At 53.0% G+C, this 16,485-nt stretch overlaps 1 protein-coding gene across 1 annotated transcript in view; it reads right to left on the bottom strand.

Moving 5' to 3' along the window:
* The window catches only part of NGFR (nerve growth factor receptor), a 35,715-nt gene extending 20,147 nt beyond the window's left edge, over nt 1-15,568 (bottom strand). Inside the window, exons 1-2 of the mRNA XM_030541682.1 lie at nt 15,333-15,568; nt 6,564-6,705 (exon numbers count right to left, since the gene is read on the bottom strand). Coding sequence (XP_030397542.1) covers nt 6,564-6,705; nt 15,333-15,389 — 199 coding nt within the window. The 5' untranslated portion in view covers nt 15,390-15,568. The remainder of the gene's footprint in view (nt 1-6,563; nt 6,706-15,332) is intronic.
* Between the last annotated feature and the right edge of the window lie 917 nt (nt 15,569-16,485).

The raw sequence follows: 16,485 nt of genomic DNA, 5'->3' as shown, positions 1-16,485 counted from the left end.
AGTGCAGAGCATGGGGCATTGAAGTAAGGAGACTTGGGGGTCATGGTGGGGTCACAGGAGGAGACAGGAGGCAGCTAGATCATGGGCTGAGAACTAAGGGAGTAGAGGAACAAGCCAGATCGCTGCAGAATGACACATCCTGCCCACTCCCCTATGAAACTAGAACAGAAATTATTAGCTGGATGCAGGAATTCCTGCATGAGGTTCGCTGGCTTGTGTTGGGCAGGAGGCCAGACTGGCCTTTTCTGGCTGAACCTCTATGAATAAAGGCACAGAAGTGGGGCTGAGGAAGAAGAAGATGCATCCGTTGGGATCTGTATGCACTATTATCTAGCTAAGGTGGCCCCATTGCCATGTCACCTTATAACCTCACCATCTCTAATATACTGAGCCTCACACCACTGGTGAGACAGTGCATGGTACAGAGGAGAATTGAGGCTAAGTGACAGGCCCAAAGTTCTGGACTTGAATCCAGGTCTCCCTAGTCCTGTGTCCTAACCACTCGGCCACCCTTCCTCTCGAGAAGGCAGCAACCCATCCAGTGCCCGTGACAATTTTTTAAAAAATAAAGAAACAGACCCATCAGTTCCCACCAAGCCAATCCATCCAGCCCACAACAACATAAGCACCATATCACACACGTTCCCCAGAGTCCCACCCACGGCTACCATCCCTACCAACTGCTCATCTCCTCACCAGCCAGGAGAAAAGGTAGGCCCCTGAAGGCCGGCAGGAAGTGAACTCCAGAGGTCCGGAGCCTTCATGGAGAGCACCTTGTGAACCAGCCTCGCTCAGTGACACCTCATGGTCAATGGGGTTAAAGGCGGCTGACAAATCTAATGGCCTCAGTCCTTCCTGTTCATCCATCATTAGGAGATCATCCACCAGAGTTGTCTCTCTCAGTAACCAGACTGGCCAGGAGATCTGAGCATGGTCTCATCCCAACCTTTTCCCATAAGCTCAACCAAATGTGGAAGACTCGATACAGGGCAAGAGCTCGCAAGATAGTCAGTGCCAAGCAATGAGTTCTGGATAGCCGAGGCCTGCCTGGCAGGACTGTACAGCCCTGAAGGAGAGGTGGCTAAATTACGGGCTTGTGGCATGATGCTGTATTGGCAGGGAGTGGTAGACATGTCTTCCGTGGTAGGATGTGTATTGCCTTGCGGGAGAAGACAATGGTAGCCACAGACTCCATGTTGACCAGTGTAGGTGTGTGATTCGAAGGTGACATGAGTCCCAGACTGGTGACTTTATCACACGCTGATTTTTCCTTGCACGGATGTGCCACTGGACAGAATTTAATAGGCCGTGTAGTCCCCTCCTCTTCCCCATGGTCTGCATCATGTCAATAAACAGAACACGGTGACCTACCATAGTGTCTACCAGGATTTGGTGTTTGGGCCCAGGTCCAATGGAACTTAGGCACCTTTGAGGGTCCTCGGCCATAATGAATAGCTTGGAGCTGTCCTAGCCATCTGCCAAGAGGTCTGGGAATGGATGGCAGCCAGTCAAGCCCCGCGGCTCCATCTCTGTGCAGCCAGAGGGCTTTTCTTTCAGCAGGACAGTGCGCTGGTTCAGAGAGGCGGAAAGCAGCCGTGGTTTGCTGTTTTAGGCAGCGTCTGCAATAATTCAGAAGCATCAGTTCTCAGGGTTGAAGGATCACCAGAAGGATGCTGCTGCTAGCGATGAAAGGCAGAGGAGTCCCCATGTGGCTCAAAGCAGTTGATCGCTATTAGCTTGACTATTAAGGGAAAACATTGGTGCTGGTGAAGAGAGTGCTTCTGGCGGTGGTAAGAGCATCCAGAAAGGTGAGTGTGCCAGGGGGATGTTGCCAATCCTTCCACCTCCATGGCACAGCCTCTTCTGCCAGGCTGTCCATGCACCACCCTGCTGGCAGCGGCCAGGTATTGCCATTCTCCACACCGTCTTCTCCTGCTGTACGGTGTGCTGCCCGGGGGGGGGCGACTACCGCCCCCTGCTGGCCTTTGAAAGATGCTTCCATCCTCTGCTTTGTGGCCAAGAGCACCCCCCAAACACACACTCTGGCACTTCATAGTGTTCCCATTCACCACACTCCCATCCTCTCTGGCTCAGTTCAGTCCCAACCTGCCCAGGAGGCGCTCCTCCGCCCCTTTAACCCCTCAAGGAGTGGATGTGGGTGTGCTGGGGTGGGGGTTAGGGGGAGCATTCTTCTCCTCCTCCTAAATCTGTTGATTTCAGCTTTCCATCCCAGCAGCAGCTCTCTCTTCTGTGCCCACCTCTGCTTTCTTGGCTCCTCCTGCGGCCATCAATTTCACGGTCATAACTGAACACAGAACGGAGATCAGACCTCCCCAATCTATTTTATTCAGGCCCTGACCCGCATGACCCCCCACCCCCACCCCATCACCAGCTCGGCACAAAGATCTGTGCTCTCTCTCCCCCTCTCACCCGTCCCGCTCCCCCCCCCCCGCCTTTCTGAGCAGTTCCCAGTCAGACGCTGAAGTGCACAGCTCCCATTAACCTGGGTTAATTCCTTACATTATTCTGAATTATTGATGGCTGCCATTAGAACGGGGAGCTAGACCGGAAAAGCATATCGGCTGAATGGGCACATTTTCAGTGGCAGCAGGGTATGCGAGCTGAACAATTAGAGCCGAGAATCCAACAGGCCCCCATGTAACGATGGATGTTGAGGAGATGAATAAATAAATCATGAGACAGCGGTCGGGAGAAGCTGTCGGTGGAAGGGGGAATGAAGCCAGTTGGGCTAATGCAGGACTCAGGTTGAACTTCAAGATGAAAGAAAACCTGGTTTCCCCCCTAGCAGCCAGTGTTGCTCTCTTCTCCACCTGCACAGACTGAGTTTTGCACGGATGGACTTCGTGCCTTGCTGTTGTCGAATCAGTTGCAATTACATGAGGCCAGCGAGTCAAGAGCAAATCAAAGGAAAGGCTTCTTAGGCGGCACAGGGCGAACTGGAGCGTGGGTGGTCCCCCGGACCAAATGACAAGGCTGGATTATCAGAGGGCTCCATCATGTAATGACCAGCAACCGCACAATTATTCTATATAGCTTTTCTCATGTTAGTTTTTTCTTTATTATTTTCATTAAAATAGCCCCATTGTGTTAGGTGCTGGACAAACACATAGTAAGAGACAATCTTTGACCTGAAGATTTTAGTCTAAACAGACAAGTCAAACAAAGGATGGGGAAACTGAGGCATGGAGAGGCGACGTGACTTGCCTAAGCGCACCCAGCAGGTCAGTGGCACAGTCAGACTAGAACCCAGAGCTCCTATTTTCCAGCCTGCTGCCCTATTTAGATCAACTGTTCTCAGCGAGAGGTCTGGGGCCCCCTGGGGGCTGCGAGCAGGTTTCAGGGGGTCCACCAAGCAGGGCCACTGTTAGACTCACTGGAGCCCAGGGCAGAAAGCCGAAGCCCCGCTGTCACGAGCCCCACCACCTGGGGCTGAAGCTGAAGCCTGAGCAACTTAGCTTCATGGTGGCCCCTGTGGCACGGGGCCCCAGGCAATTGCCCTGCTTGCTACCCCCTAATGCCGGCCCTGGCTTTTACGTGCAGAAAACCAGTTGTGGCAGCACTGGTGGGCCATGGAATTTTTATGGCATATTGGAGGAGCTTCAGAAAGAAAAAGGTTCAGACCCCCTGATCTAGACCATACAGTCCCTCTACCCTGAGCCACTCCTGCCTCTGGATTACTTTGTGGCACAGGGGCAGGAGGAAGGGGACATCTCAAAACCCTGTTGATGCATGATTGGTTGCGTAGCTCCGTTCCTCAGGGTGACAAAGCAGAGACCAAACCCAGCCTTTAATCCTGAGTCCTAGCAGCAGGATGGAAATACACACTCCAGCCTGGGACTAATGCAATACAAAGACATGTCAAGGTCAGCTGGGCACATAAAACAGAAACCCATGTATTTATACACACAGCCACCCACGTGCAGATTAATGGACAGATGCAGCCACCTCCCAGTCGCTCTAGTGCTGCATCCGAGTTCTGATCCTGCTCTCTTAATCCCCACCCCCACCCCCCGCCACACACATTCCCTGGAACTGGAATGGCTCCATCCCACTGGGAGAATGTGTCCCAGCCGGAAGGATGGGGCGGTTGCAGAAAAATGTCATGCCTCCACTCTGGGATTGTGAGGCTGGAAACGACTCGAAAGCCGAGAGTGGAGAGCGAACATGTATCCATGAGGATTAATATCGACATCTGTGAAAGAGTCTGGGAGCCTGGCATTCAGCACGCCGCACGCACAAAGCCACCGCTGCATGGAAAAGCCAACAGCATGCACACCACAAACACAGCTACGGTCCACAGAGACAGCATGCAAACACTTACACACGGAGCCACCCCCAGGAGTGGTTAACCTGTAGCTACACAGCACAGACTTGAGCTAACGGAGCAACATCACTAACCAGCAGCAGCAGTAGGCTGTTATCCTCAGGGAACCAGCCACAAAAGGTGGGGGCACGACACACACTTGTGCAAGCACAGAGCCAGAGTCATGATACACCCATCTGCCTGCACAAACAAGTGTGATCCAAGGACACGTGCATGTCCATTCACATCCACTCAACATTTACTGCATACGCACTCCCTTCATTACCCGGGTGGGAATTATTTTATCTTCTTCTCAAGCCACATTTCCTTCTGGAATGAAGAGCTGGCACGTCCCTCTGGGACCTGATTCACCCAGCATGTGCTCTGTGTGATTGTAAAGGCGCATCAGTATGGAATCTCTGCTCAGGGAGTTACCTGGTGAGAGACCTAAAGAGAATGCTGCAGAGAGTTACCAGCCTATTCTCAGGGCAGGGTTTGCTCCCTGGTAGAAGCTGCTTTGCACAGCGTTAACACACATCTCCTCCAAGGTCAGACAGCGGGGCTGGTATTCAATATCCAGAGTCTTTACTGCTGTTCACTCCGAGGTTAAGTGGCATTCATTGATTTTGAAGGAAGGTTGATATTTTTAGCTGGTGTGCTGCAGAACTGTGACTGGCCATGGAGCCAGATCACCTGACCAGAACCTCCTCCCGGTCAGCACCCTTTCCCATCAGTCCTCTCTCTTCCAAAACCTGTTTTCAGGAGACACCTGCCCCAAGGATCTCTCCTCCACAGGGGAAGCCTTATAATAATAAATAGAGTTATACACCTATCTCCTAGGACTGAAAGGGACCTTGGAAGGTCATTGAGTCCAAACCCCTGTCTTCACTAGGCAGGACCTAGTACTGATTTTTGCCCCAGATGGCCCCCTCAAGGATTGAACTCACAGCCCTATGTTTAGCAGGCCAATACTCAAACCACTGAACTATCCTGCCCCAGTGATGGCTTTCCCCCTCACAGCATTTTCAGTTTTGCTCTGGGTCAAAATAATAATAATTGTGAAACAAACCATCACGCAGCCCTTCACCACCGTGTTTTGGCTTGGGTGGATTTCGCTGCAAACAGTTGGAACCAGCAGCATTTTGGCACTTTCCTGCCATGGTAAATATTTGAGGGGCAAGCTGCTCTGGTGGGAGCGGATTATGGGGGGGGGCTGGTGCTTTTATTTTCTCTGCAAAGCACCGTGCACAGCCATGGCACTACAGAACTAATTGCTCAATCATTTCATCACTACGTGTGCATCCAGATCACTAGCACATGTACTCTACCAGGGCCTATGAAGCATCTGATGTTAACAAAATGCCATCATCCATCTGTGATATAACAGATGGTTTCCTTGTCCTACTGGGGTTACCTTGTTCTCATCCCCTGCTAAATGGTCAGTCTAATACTATTTTTTTATTACACTGTAAAAGACACAGGAGGGATCATTGGAAAACGTCCCACTGGACACTCCGTACAGCTAAGCAAGAGATAGATAATTTCCCAAACGTATGAGAGGACCAAGGAACTGCCATCGGCCGGTGCAAGCCCAGGGGTAGGGGCTGAATGGGTGTGGAGGGGAATAGAGACCCCAAGGAAGCCGGGAATGCCAGTGGAAGAAAAGGCACAGGGTCAGGATCTCAGAGCAGGGCTCAGGGGGCGAAGTCCCACAAACCCTTTTGCATTTGGATGTGCAAGTTAGTTGGTACGTGCAGACTGGGAGCTGGCTGATCAGACTCCGAGGCTGCATCGGCCAACTTCAGTTGACAGGCTTCAGTGACAGTAGCTGGCGTGTTTGTGGAGAGTATGTTCTGTTTGTTATATCCCACCTGCTGTGGGATACAATGGGTTTAATTGATATAAAGGGAGACCAGATACCGTAGTAACGGGCACATTAGAAATTGCAGGTGAGAGCAATTGGCTAGATCGGGCGCAAGCCGATACCCGAGTGAGGACTGTACCAAAAGGGAGGATACAGCAAAGGGGAGACCCATTTTTTTCAAAGTGCACCCTGTACTGTAGTCATGAGAAGACAATACATATGCAATGATCCAAAGGACTTTTCAACCCAGACATCTCACCCCTCTACTGGAATCTCCCTTCCCTCCAGCTTTATCCTCAGTGTAGTAGGCAGCAGGCGGTTTCCACCCACCCCCAAAGCTCGCTGCGAGGGTGACATCGAAGACAAGCAACTTACTGTCCAGGCATGGCTCACAAACCGTCTGATTCACCCCACAGGGCTGCGCTACCCCTTCTCCCAGGTTGCAGGCTTTGCAGCACTCCCCGCTGGTGGTGTAACTCTTGGTGAGACACTTCTCCTTCGCGGCCCATGCCGGCCCCTGCCACGGGAGGGAAACAGAGTGAGCGGGTCGGTCTCTTTGCTGGGCAGGTGGGGTGGGTGAGAAACTAAGAAACTAACTAAATTCAGTCCCACAAGCAGGAGGGGTGTCCAGCATGATCAAACGCCCCCGCCTAAAATGCACGTGATTGGAAACATCTGGGCTTAAGATGAGCTCACCTACCAACTATTATTGACATCAAAGACTTGGAAGAAGAAAGGGACTAAACAGTGTCGTTCCTCCCCTCCACCTCCCCCAGATTTCCATTCCCCAAAAGCATTAGAGTGACATCAGCTAGGAGAGCAACCAAATGCCTGGATTCAGGCTTCCACCAGCACAGCACATCCGGGGGAATGAGGAGGGGAGGGCTGGGTTCTTCTGGGTGCCTATTGCACTCCCTAGTCGCACTCCTATAGAGCCTATCACCAAAGGATCTCAAAGCACTACCATCCCAAACCCTCGCCTAGTTAGGGTGACCAAACTGTGTGAAAAACTGGGAGGGGGATGAGGGGGTAATAGGCACCTGTGTAAGACAAAACCCCAACTATGGGGACTGTCCCTATAAAATCGGAACATTTGGTCACCCTACGCCTAGCGCACCGTGGTTTACTTGCGCTCCAGTACTTGCATTCCGAGGACTGATAATGAAAGCGCACGCTTTGAAGTGCTTGGTAATTATGGTGCCAAGGGATTCGGCTGCATCACCGTCTAATGGAAGCAACAATACTGTATTTGCTTTCTAAATAAACGCTGCCTCGGCATATGGAAGCAATAACACGCCACAAGTTGTGCGGTTAGGACAGAGCTGCACATGCATCATGAGGGTTTGGTAAACAGCAGATGAGCGAGGCCAATCTTCCTAAGAAGTGGGAGGGCTGGGTGCTTTAACTTCACCAAGTGCTTCTTGCTGTGAAGCACCTTCCCTAGCAACGCGGCATCTGCTTCCTTAGAAGAGACAACTAGCGGCTGAGTGTCGGCAAAGGTTACGTTGTACAAGGAGTAGTATTTTTTCCCTGTTGCAATGCTCATTGGTAGAAGGATCCTGCAGGTTTGTATGAGCTGTGGTAACAAAAAGAAGAAGAGAAGAATTGGACGGCTCAGGGCATGGTAACGAGATTCAGAACCTTCCACCAATGGGAGTTGGACACCTAAATACTTTTGAGGCTCTGGGCCCCAGTGCAAATCTAGCTCAGGCAGGGACCAAAAGGTGCTACTATCTGGCGGTTGTTTGGCATTCTGTATGAAATGAGCTTGGCAGCATCACGCCGCTTTCCATTCTGCACGTCACAAACCAACCACCACTGGCGCTAACTGTTGACCGTGTCTACGGTCTCAACAGAAACGCCTGGGAATACACGGGAGAGAGAGGCTGAAATACCTAGCTCCTTGTCCTGAGCATGGTCCTGCAAGGTCGTCGATAAACACAACTATACTTGAACAATCCTCTTGGCTAGTGCTGAATGGGAAACATTTCCTGGGGGTGGGGTATTTTCGAAAAGCGACCATTCAGTGCAACAAAAATACATCTGCTCACAGCACTGCAGGCTGGGAACTTGCTACTTTTTTCAACTGCATCACAACAGAGTGGGGTGGGGATGCTTCCATTGACTAAAACAGGAAGTAAGGGTGAGGTGGAGCATGGCTTCAACTCAAAATACTCTGAATTAATCCCTTGATAACCATCTCCTACTTCGACCATGTCACTAATGAAGAAGTCCGTAACATTATTACCCAACGCACTGAGTCATATGAAGACCTCCTGACAACCGTGAAGAAGCACAAGCTGAAGTGGTATGGCCATATAACAAGATCATCTGGCCTATCCAAGATCATCCTCCAAGGGACAGTATAGGGGAAGAGAAGAGGTAGACAGAAGAAGAGATGGATTGACAACATAGAACAGTGGACAGGAATGGACTTTGCAGAAACTCAAGCACTGACACACAATCATCAGGGTAGAAGACAATCGGTTGATTGTTTATCAATGGTGCTGCCCCAATGACCAATGCAGTTATGGGAGTGATAATGATGAGAGGCATAAATCAATAATCTCTATGCAATTTAAGATTCTCTTTTTTTAAAAAAAAATAATTCTGTTTCTAGCTTTTAGGTTTCTGAATACAACCTTCCAAATGGGAATGGATGCAGCATTGTCTTCCTGAGTCTGCAGACAGATAGCTCGCCTGCTCCTCACTGCTTCTTCAAATAGCAGCAGAGTGAAACCTACAAGCTGGTCAGTTTCAAGGCCTCTGGGAGCAAGAATCATGTCAGTTTTAGTCTGCTGCTCTGGGCAGCAGCACAAGAAAGCATTGGAGTTATTCATGAAGCAAGAGTCGAAGTGTGGCGCTTGGAGAGAGGGAGAGTAGCAGAAATCTGACCTCTCCAGCAGCAGCAGGTAAGAGTGTGGGAGGAAGAGAAAAAAAAGTTCCTCCTTCCTGCTAGCAAACATAGGAAATTCACATTTATCTGCCACCAATAGCCAGAAGCAGCTACACAAGATGGAGCAGAGTCTAGGAAGAGCATCACCAGAAGGAATCCCAGTCCTATCCACGTTCCAGCAACCAGGAGAGGAGCTCCTGGATTTTCACCATCACACTCCCTCTTGACTTCCATAGTATCAGCCTCTAACGAGTAGGTTTACTCTTGTGCCGGGGAAGTATCTGGGACAGTTATCGAGCCCATCAGGACTCTAAGGCAGCATCTCCCTACTGTGCCTTTCATGAGCAATACAATTCATACCAGAAATGAAAATACAGCATTGAAAAAACATCCCTCAAAACAAACCCTGCCAGGAAAAGAAAAACCGAGGCAGGGAAGACGCTTTCCCGACAATTTCTCTTTCCCGCACGCCCTTGTCACACAAGGGAGACAAGCTGGGCTAAGGAGCCCAGTGCCTTCACAAGCCAGCTCAGCTCCCTGCACAGTGGGAGGCACTTCCCTCAGTGTCCACTTGATAAACTCTATGCTCTGTCTGTTACAGATGCTGGCGTTAGACAAGGGAGCGCCAGTTACAGGCATCTGAATGACAAAAGGCTCCAATTATCCAGCGCTTGAGAGCATGTGGGCACTGGCGCTGCATTTGGCAGCACAATTAACTAGCGAGGGCCTTGGGGTGACTCTCTCTGGGCAAGACTGCACTAAAAGACTGACGGCACCAAGCCTCGGAGGCTGCATCAAGTGACTCCAGCTCATGGGGCTCAAAGCAGCAGTGTAGGCATTGTTGCTTGGGCTGGACCCTGGGCTTTGAAACTCTGTGAAGGGGGTGGCTCAGAGTCTGCCCACCAGCCCGATCCTGAACACCCACATGGCTATTTCTAGGCCCACAGCCTAAGCCCCACGAACTCGAGTCAGTTGACCCAGACTCTGATGCTCGGTCTGGCAGGTTTTTCTTTGCAGGGTACACATACCCTCTTGTAAATGTTGCATTGCACCAGTGACCCCAAGAGATGGGGCTTCATGCTTCAGCCGGCACCTCCAGGCTAAGAAGGGTGTCTGGCAAGCAAAGTAGTAACTGCAAGTTCCTCACAGGCTCCTGTGTCATTATTTTAGGGCCGTGGTTCTCAACGGTTTTGGGCTCAGGCAGTGCTGCCCAGAGGATTCAGGGGGCCTGGGGCAAAGCCGGGAAGCTGCAGCACTTGTACTCACCCAGCGGCAGTCTGGGTCTTTGGAGGCATTTCGGTGGTGGGGAGCCCTTCAGTCGCTCCGTGTCTTCGGCAGCACTGAAGGGCCCTCCGCTGCCGAAATGCCGCCGAAGACCTGGAGCGACTGAAGGGCCCCCCGCCTCCAAAATGCCACCCAAGACCCGGACCACCACTGGACCAGGGGTCATGGGGCCCCTGCGGGGCCTGGGGCAAATTGCCCCACTTGCCCTCCCCCCCCCAAGTGACCCTGGGCTCAGGACCCATTTGTAAACTCTTATAGCCTTTTGCAATCCAGTAAATAGTCTAGGGGTGGAGGCCCTGGGGTGGTTTTGGTCGGATCCTGCCCACTGCGAGGGCTGGGTCCTGCCCGGCACTCACCCCACAGTGGCGGCTCCTGCAGCTCCTGTGCTGTGGGGCTGGCTGGGCTTGGCTCTCTGCTCCAGGCATTGCAACCTGCAGGATTGCAACCTGCCTAGGTTTGCCCCCACCACCCAACTAGACCAAGTTGGTGTGAGTAGAGTTGTGCCCTGGCTCATGGTGTTGCAGCGCCACTCACTCAAATTTAGCCTGCCCAGACTCCCGTCAGCTCGGCCAAACCTGAGCGACACTAGGACTCCAGAGCCTGCAGGGAGGCGAGCCCAGCCGCTCCGTGGGACAGGAGCTGCCCTTTGAAACAGTCTGGCGACCCAGTGTCGGGTGCCATCTCACGGTTGAGAAACCCTGGTCTAATGCAGCTCTGCTGGGTGAGGTTGGGAGCGGAAAAGCTGTGGGGTCCCCCTCCACAGCCAGCACCGTCACATCATTCGACAGTACCCCCTGCTGGAAGAAGATCAGAGTTAAATGAAGGCGGGCCGGAAGACAATAACTTCATTTGGTGAAAAATGTTGAGGTTCCAAAATGTGTTTACATTCCGCCTCGGAATGAAACTGAAACCTTTCGAAACTGTCCACAAAACATGAGAGAGAGAGAAAAACGCCAAGGGCCCTGTGAGTAGGGAAGTGAAACACCCTGACTCAAGACTTTCTTCTGCCTGGCTCCAGCAGCTTCAGAGGCAGTCTCCCTTGACTTGATTTGAACCTGGGCCACCCCTTGCAGCCCAGCTGGGTGCCCTAACCACTGAGCTTGTCACATAGCAAGGGGCTTGCTTTTGTTTTGCTCAGAAATTCCATCCTGACCCAAGGAATCTGCCTGGTGAAAGTTTCATTAAAACTGGTAAATTTCCACCAAAGAGTTTTGACCAATTTCCCCATTTCTCCCCATTAGGCTTTTGGCCTACAACAGGGGTTGGGGGAGCTGAGAGTGTTGTCAAAAAAATTCCCATATGACTCCAAACAAAATTGCTTTAAGTTCCATTACACCCAGCTCACCTCTAGGATGACCAGATAGAAAGTGTGAAAAATTGGGATGGGGGGGATAATCAGTCCCTGTATAAGAAAAAGCCCCAAATATTGGGACTGTCCCTATAAAATGGAGACATCTGCTCACCCTATTCACCTCCTGCATCACCCCACAGTGACCCCTGCTGAGAGGAGCAAGAACTGCAGCAGTTGGGTCACCATTTAGTTACTTCTCCTGCATCCTTTCCAGCAGTGATGCCTCTTCCCAGAGGCTGCAGCTGGGGTGACAAACCAGCTGCTCACATTTCTTACTATGAATAGCTCTGGGAATGAATGGGACCACAGCAACTGTGCTCTCGGCCCCAATCTGCTCAGGTCGGCTGGGACTGAAGGAAGTGGGTTACCAAGAGCCAGGCTCTCACCCCAGCCTCTGCCAAGGTTTCCTAGAAGATGGAAGTGAAATATACAGGCTTTCCAGCCACCAGTACTCCCTGCAGTTCCCCCTGCTTGGAGAGGAGCAGCTGTGAGATATGGCCAGTCCCTCGCAATCTGATTTCCGGGGAGGACCACTGGCTGGCAGCCTGCACTCTGCATCCTCTGTTGTAATTCTTGCCAGGGAAGGTAAGAAGAAATTAGCAATGCCCCCTTCTCCTTGGCAATCACTCCCCTCAGTGCTACTAAATGGTGTGGAAAATATAACTTCCATTCCCAGGTTCCAGAACCCACCTTCCCCGCCAGCCTGCGTTTCCCTTTCCGCTCCGGGTCCTGAGCCCTGAAAACTCCCATAAAGATTAGCACATTTATGGGAGGGCACATGGTCTACATTAGTCCAGCGAAATGTGCATGTTATTAACACAACTCCTGTTGACAAAGCCGCAGGTATTAACCCCATAAAGCATTTTGACAGCTGGAACAAGAAGGGGAGAGTGACACCTCCGTGAGCTTTTAATTGCTTTTTAAGTTGTGCGGGTGTATGTGTGGGGTGTGTGTGTGTGTGTGTTTTGTTTTGTTTTTTTAAGGAAGAGGATGATTGATCATTAACTCCCGAATATACACAGGACCTGGTAGCAGGGCACATTATCAGTAAATCTCTGGCATGGAAAAGATTTCATCCTGAACAGGAGACCTGGAGCAGACTTTGACCTGGAGATGGGCCCCAAATCCCGGAGCCGTACTGTCTCGCAGCCTTGGCACATTCCATGGCTACTTGCCTCACTGTCCACAACCAGTGGAACCAAAATGCCAGCTCAGAACAAACCCCCCCCCCCATTTTGGGGACATCTGAAATCTGCATCTGAATTCTGTAGTCTGGATCATTCGCAAGTCACAGCACCATATGAGCAGTTCCTCTCTGGATCCTGCCACTTGAGAACCAAACCAAAGAGCCGATGAACTCCTCTTCCCTTCCTAGTCCTCCCAAGGAGTTTATCTGCTGCTTGGGGTTGGTAATAGGTCACTGAGATTTTCAGCACTAAGTAAGCGGTTCTGATTCAGCACAGCTCAGGGATGGCTGAAAGTTATTGCCATCTGTCCGGTGGCCTGTGTGAAGTTAGCTGATGGTGTCTCTCTAACTTCTAGGGGCAGATGTTCTCATTGCAGTCCACTACTGCCTGCCCCCTACCCCGCTTGGCTGACTGTCTCAGCAGAGAATCAAGGGTGCAAACGAACTCCCCTCTGAGCACTAGAGGTGATCCCTCCGGATCACGGCTGAGCAGGGACAGCGTTGGGGGTGCCTGGCCTGTATCTGCTCCGTAGATCAAGTTGTGAGCTGAGGAGGCACTTCTCACTGGCGCAAAATGGCTTTAAACAAATGAGGTTGGCTCAAGCCCCAAAGCATGAGGGTTAAAATCCCCTCCAAGCTGTGCCCAGCAGTAACTCTCATAACTCTGGATATTCCTGATATCCACACAAACATCCACACCTGCCCAGGCTGCGGATCTGAGCGGGGCTAGCAATTCCTCTGTCCCTAGGATCTATAATTTACCTCTGTCTAGGAGCCTTTTCTTCTGCTCGGTCACTGCCTTTGGTTTGTGAATATTTAATTGGCCTTTTGCACTCTCCCCTGTGCAACGCTTTTAACGGTTGGCCCCTATCGTATTGTAATGTCTGGTGCTCCCCAAGAACCCAGGGAGGGTGGAGGAGGTGGTGCTTTAGCAAAAAAAAAAAGCATAATTTCTCTCTGATCCTGTACCTCCTGCTCAAGTGGGAGCCCTGATCTCATGGAGGTAGGTGCCCTTTCCCCAGACTAGAGGAGAAACCACTGGCCCTCTGCTAGGCCCTTCTGCTATGTGTGAAGGTCACAGGGGTCCGGGCGCTTGGGCTGCTACCCAGGCTAAGGGTGAGGTTAGCTGAGCTGAGCCAGCTGTGGGAAGATGCCTGCAGGCGGAGACCTTCCCTGCGCTGCAGCTTCCCCTCTCTCTGGCGGGGGTGGCTTCCAGAGCAACCCAAGCAGGGACATTGGAACCTGCCATGATGCTCAGGCAGACTCCTGCCGGTGGGGGAGAGATTTTACCCCCACCCCTATCCCTGGGAATGAGGTAGTGGGGGGGAGGAAGGGGAGTGTTTGGAAAGGGACATGGGGGGAGGTTCAGGAGGTGGGTGTGTGGGTGGGTCGATAGGCTGGAGGGAAGAGAAGGGAAGGGATGAGAGATGGGTGACACCCCTCCGCCCCTTTGCCCAGCTGCCCACTGCTTTGCACCCCTCCCGCCTGGCCATCCTCCACCCCTGCACCCCCTCTCGGCTAACCACTCCCCTGCCCCCCAGATACCTCTGCATCCCTCCCCCACTAACCACTCCTTTTCCCCCCATACCTGGGTACCCCCTGCACCCCTCCCCCCGCTAACCACTCCCCTGCTGCCCTGTGCCCGAGTACCGCACCCCTCTCAATTATCCACTCCCCTTCCACCATGTGCCTGGGTACCCCCCTGTACACCTGCCCTGCTAACCACTCCCCTGCCACCCTGTGCCCGGGTACCGCACCCCACTCCATTATCCACTGCCCTGCCCCTCCCTGCACCCCTTCTCTGCTAACCACTCCCCTTCCCCCCTGTACCCAGGTACCCCCCTGTACCCCTTCCCCGCTAACCACTCCCCTTCCCCCCTGTACCCGGCTACCCCTCCCCCGCTAACCACTCCCCTTCCCCCCTGTACCCAGGTACCCCCCTGTACCCCTCCCTCGCTAACCACTCCCCTTCCCCCCTGTACCCGGCTACCCCTCCCTCGCTAACCACTCCCCTTCCCCCCTGTACCCCTCCCCCGCTAAGCACTCCCCTTCCCCCGTACCCGGGTACCCCCCTGTACCCCCTCCCCCGCTAACCACTCCCCTTCCCCCTGTACCCGGGTACCCCGCCCCACACCCCTTCTTGCCAGCCGCCCCTCTGACCCGCTACACCCCTTGTCTCCATCCCTAGATCCGGCTGCCTCCTCCCGCTGTCCCGCCTGTGCCCGGACACCCGTCCCGTGTCCCGCTACACCACCCGCCTCTCTCCCCGCGTCCGGCTGCCCCCTGCTCCCGCCTGCCCCCTGCCCCACCCCTCTGCCTCCCTCCGCGTCCGCCACCCCGGGGTGCCTCCTCCTCTGGGGCTCTCCGCGCGCACGGTCCCCCCGGCCCCGGCCCCGGAGCGCAGGCAGAGCCCGCAGGTTCACTCACCCCTGGGACCAGCAGCAGCAGCAGCAGCAGCGGCAGCAGCGGCGGCTTCTTCTCCATGGTCTTTCCCGCGTGTGCGACAAGGCAAAAGCGAGCGGCCGGGGATGGGAAGGCGCTTCTCGCAGCCCCTCAGCCTCTCACCTCCCCGGGGCTCAGGTTGGAAGAAGGACGCAGCCTGGCTGGCTGCGGGACAGCACCTGCCTCTGAGCCTGAAGCTCAGCCCTGTTTTATTAAAAGGATCGATGCTGCCCTCCCACTGGCTGGGTGGCTTTTCAAAAATCCAAGTCACTGCAGCTGCCCCTCCTCCCTGTACCCCCCCTTTCCCTCCACCCCCAGGAATAGTATCACACACACACACACACAGCTGGCATCTGCCTGCTCCGCCAGAGACTCTTTGGAAAGGAGCCTGGGAGACAATTAGCCGGGAAATACACAAAACTGCAATAGAACCAGAATGCAACTTCCAGCTCCCTTCCCTTTCGCCAACTGCCATTCATCGCCCTGGAAAAGCTGAATGAGACACAGTTTACTTGACTGGGTGTCCGGGAGAAGTGCTACACACTGCACCGATAAACTGGCTGGACTGGTTTCATTGGGTTCCTTCTGTATTATCCACCTACGGTATATACCCTCGCCCCCCCAATCTATCTACCCATCCATCTCATCCACAACCCAACATCCATCCCCTCTGCCCATCTATCTGTCCATCTCTGCTCCTGTAGCACGGAGAAGCCTCCATCGGGGTGATGCCCCTGGGTGAGGCAGCCTGAGAAAGCCCAAAGAGGAAGATGACACGCAGACTAAATTCCCCCTTTCACCTGCCCATCCCTCTGGTCCTCTTTTAAGTCAGAGACTGTTGGTATGGAGAGGGCTGCCTAGATGAGAACGAATGCTGGAGGCTGCTGTTATGCAACAAGGGTCCGAAAGGAGTCAGGGTCCCTCCTTTAAAAGCTATTCTACAAGAATGGTCCAAAATGTTTGGGCCAGACCCTCCATTACAGCTGATATGTGTCCAGTACAGTTTGTGGAGTAGAGGGGAGCAAGGAAGTGTCTTTCCCCCTCTCCCAAAACTAGGCCAGCTCCGTGCAGCTTGGGTGTGCGGCATAATTCAGAGCAGCTTGAAGGTTGCTCTAAACGATTGCAGCTGGCAGCGGTC

This window comes from Gopherus evgoodei, chromosome 23 (genome assembly GCF_007399415.2).
Source record: "Gopherus evgoodei ecotype Sinaloan lineage chromosome 23, rGopEvg1_v1.p, whole genome shotgun sequence".
NCBI lineage: Eukaryota > Metazoa > Chordata > Testudines > Testudinidae > Gopherus > Gopherus evgoodei.
This window is presented reverse-complemented; position numbering and strand designations above follow the sequence as displayed.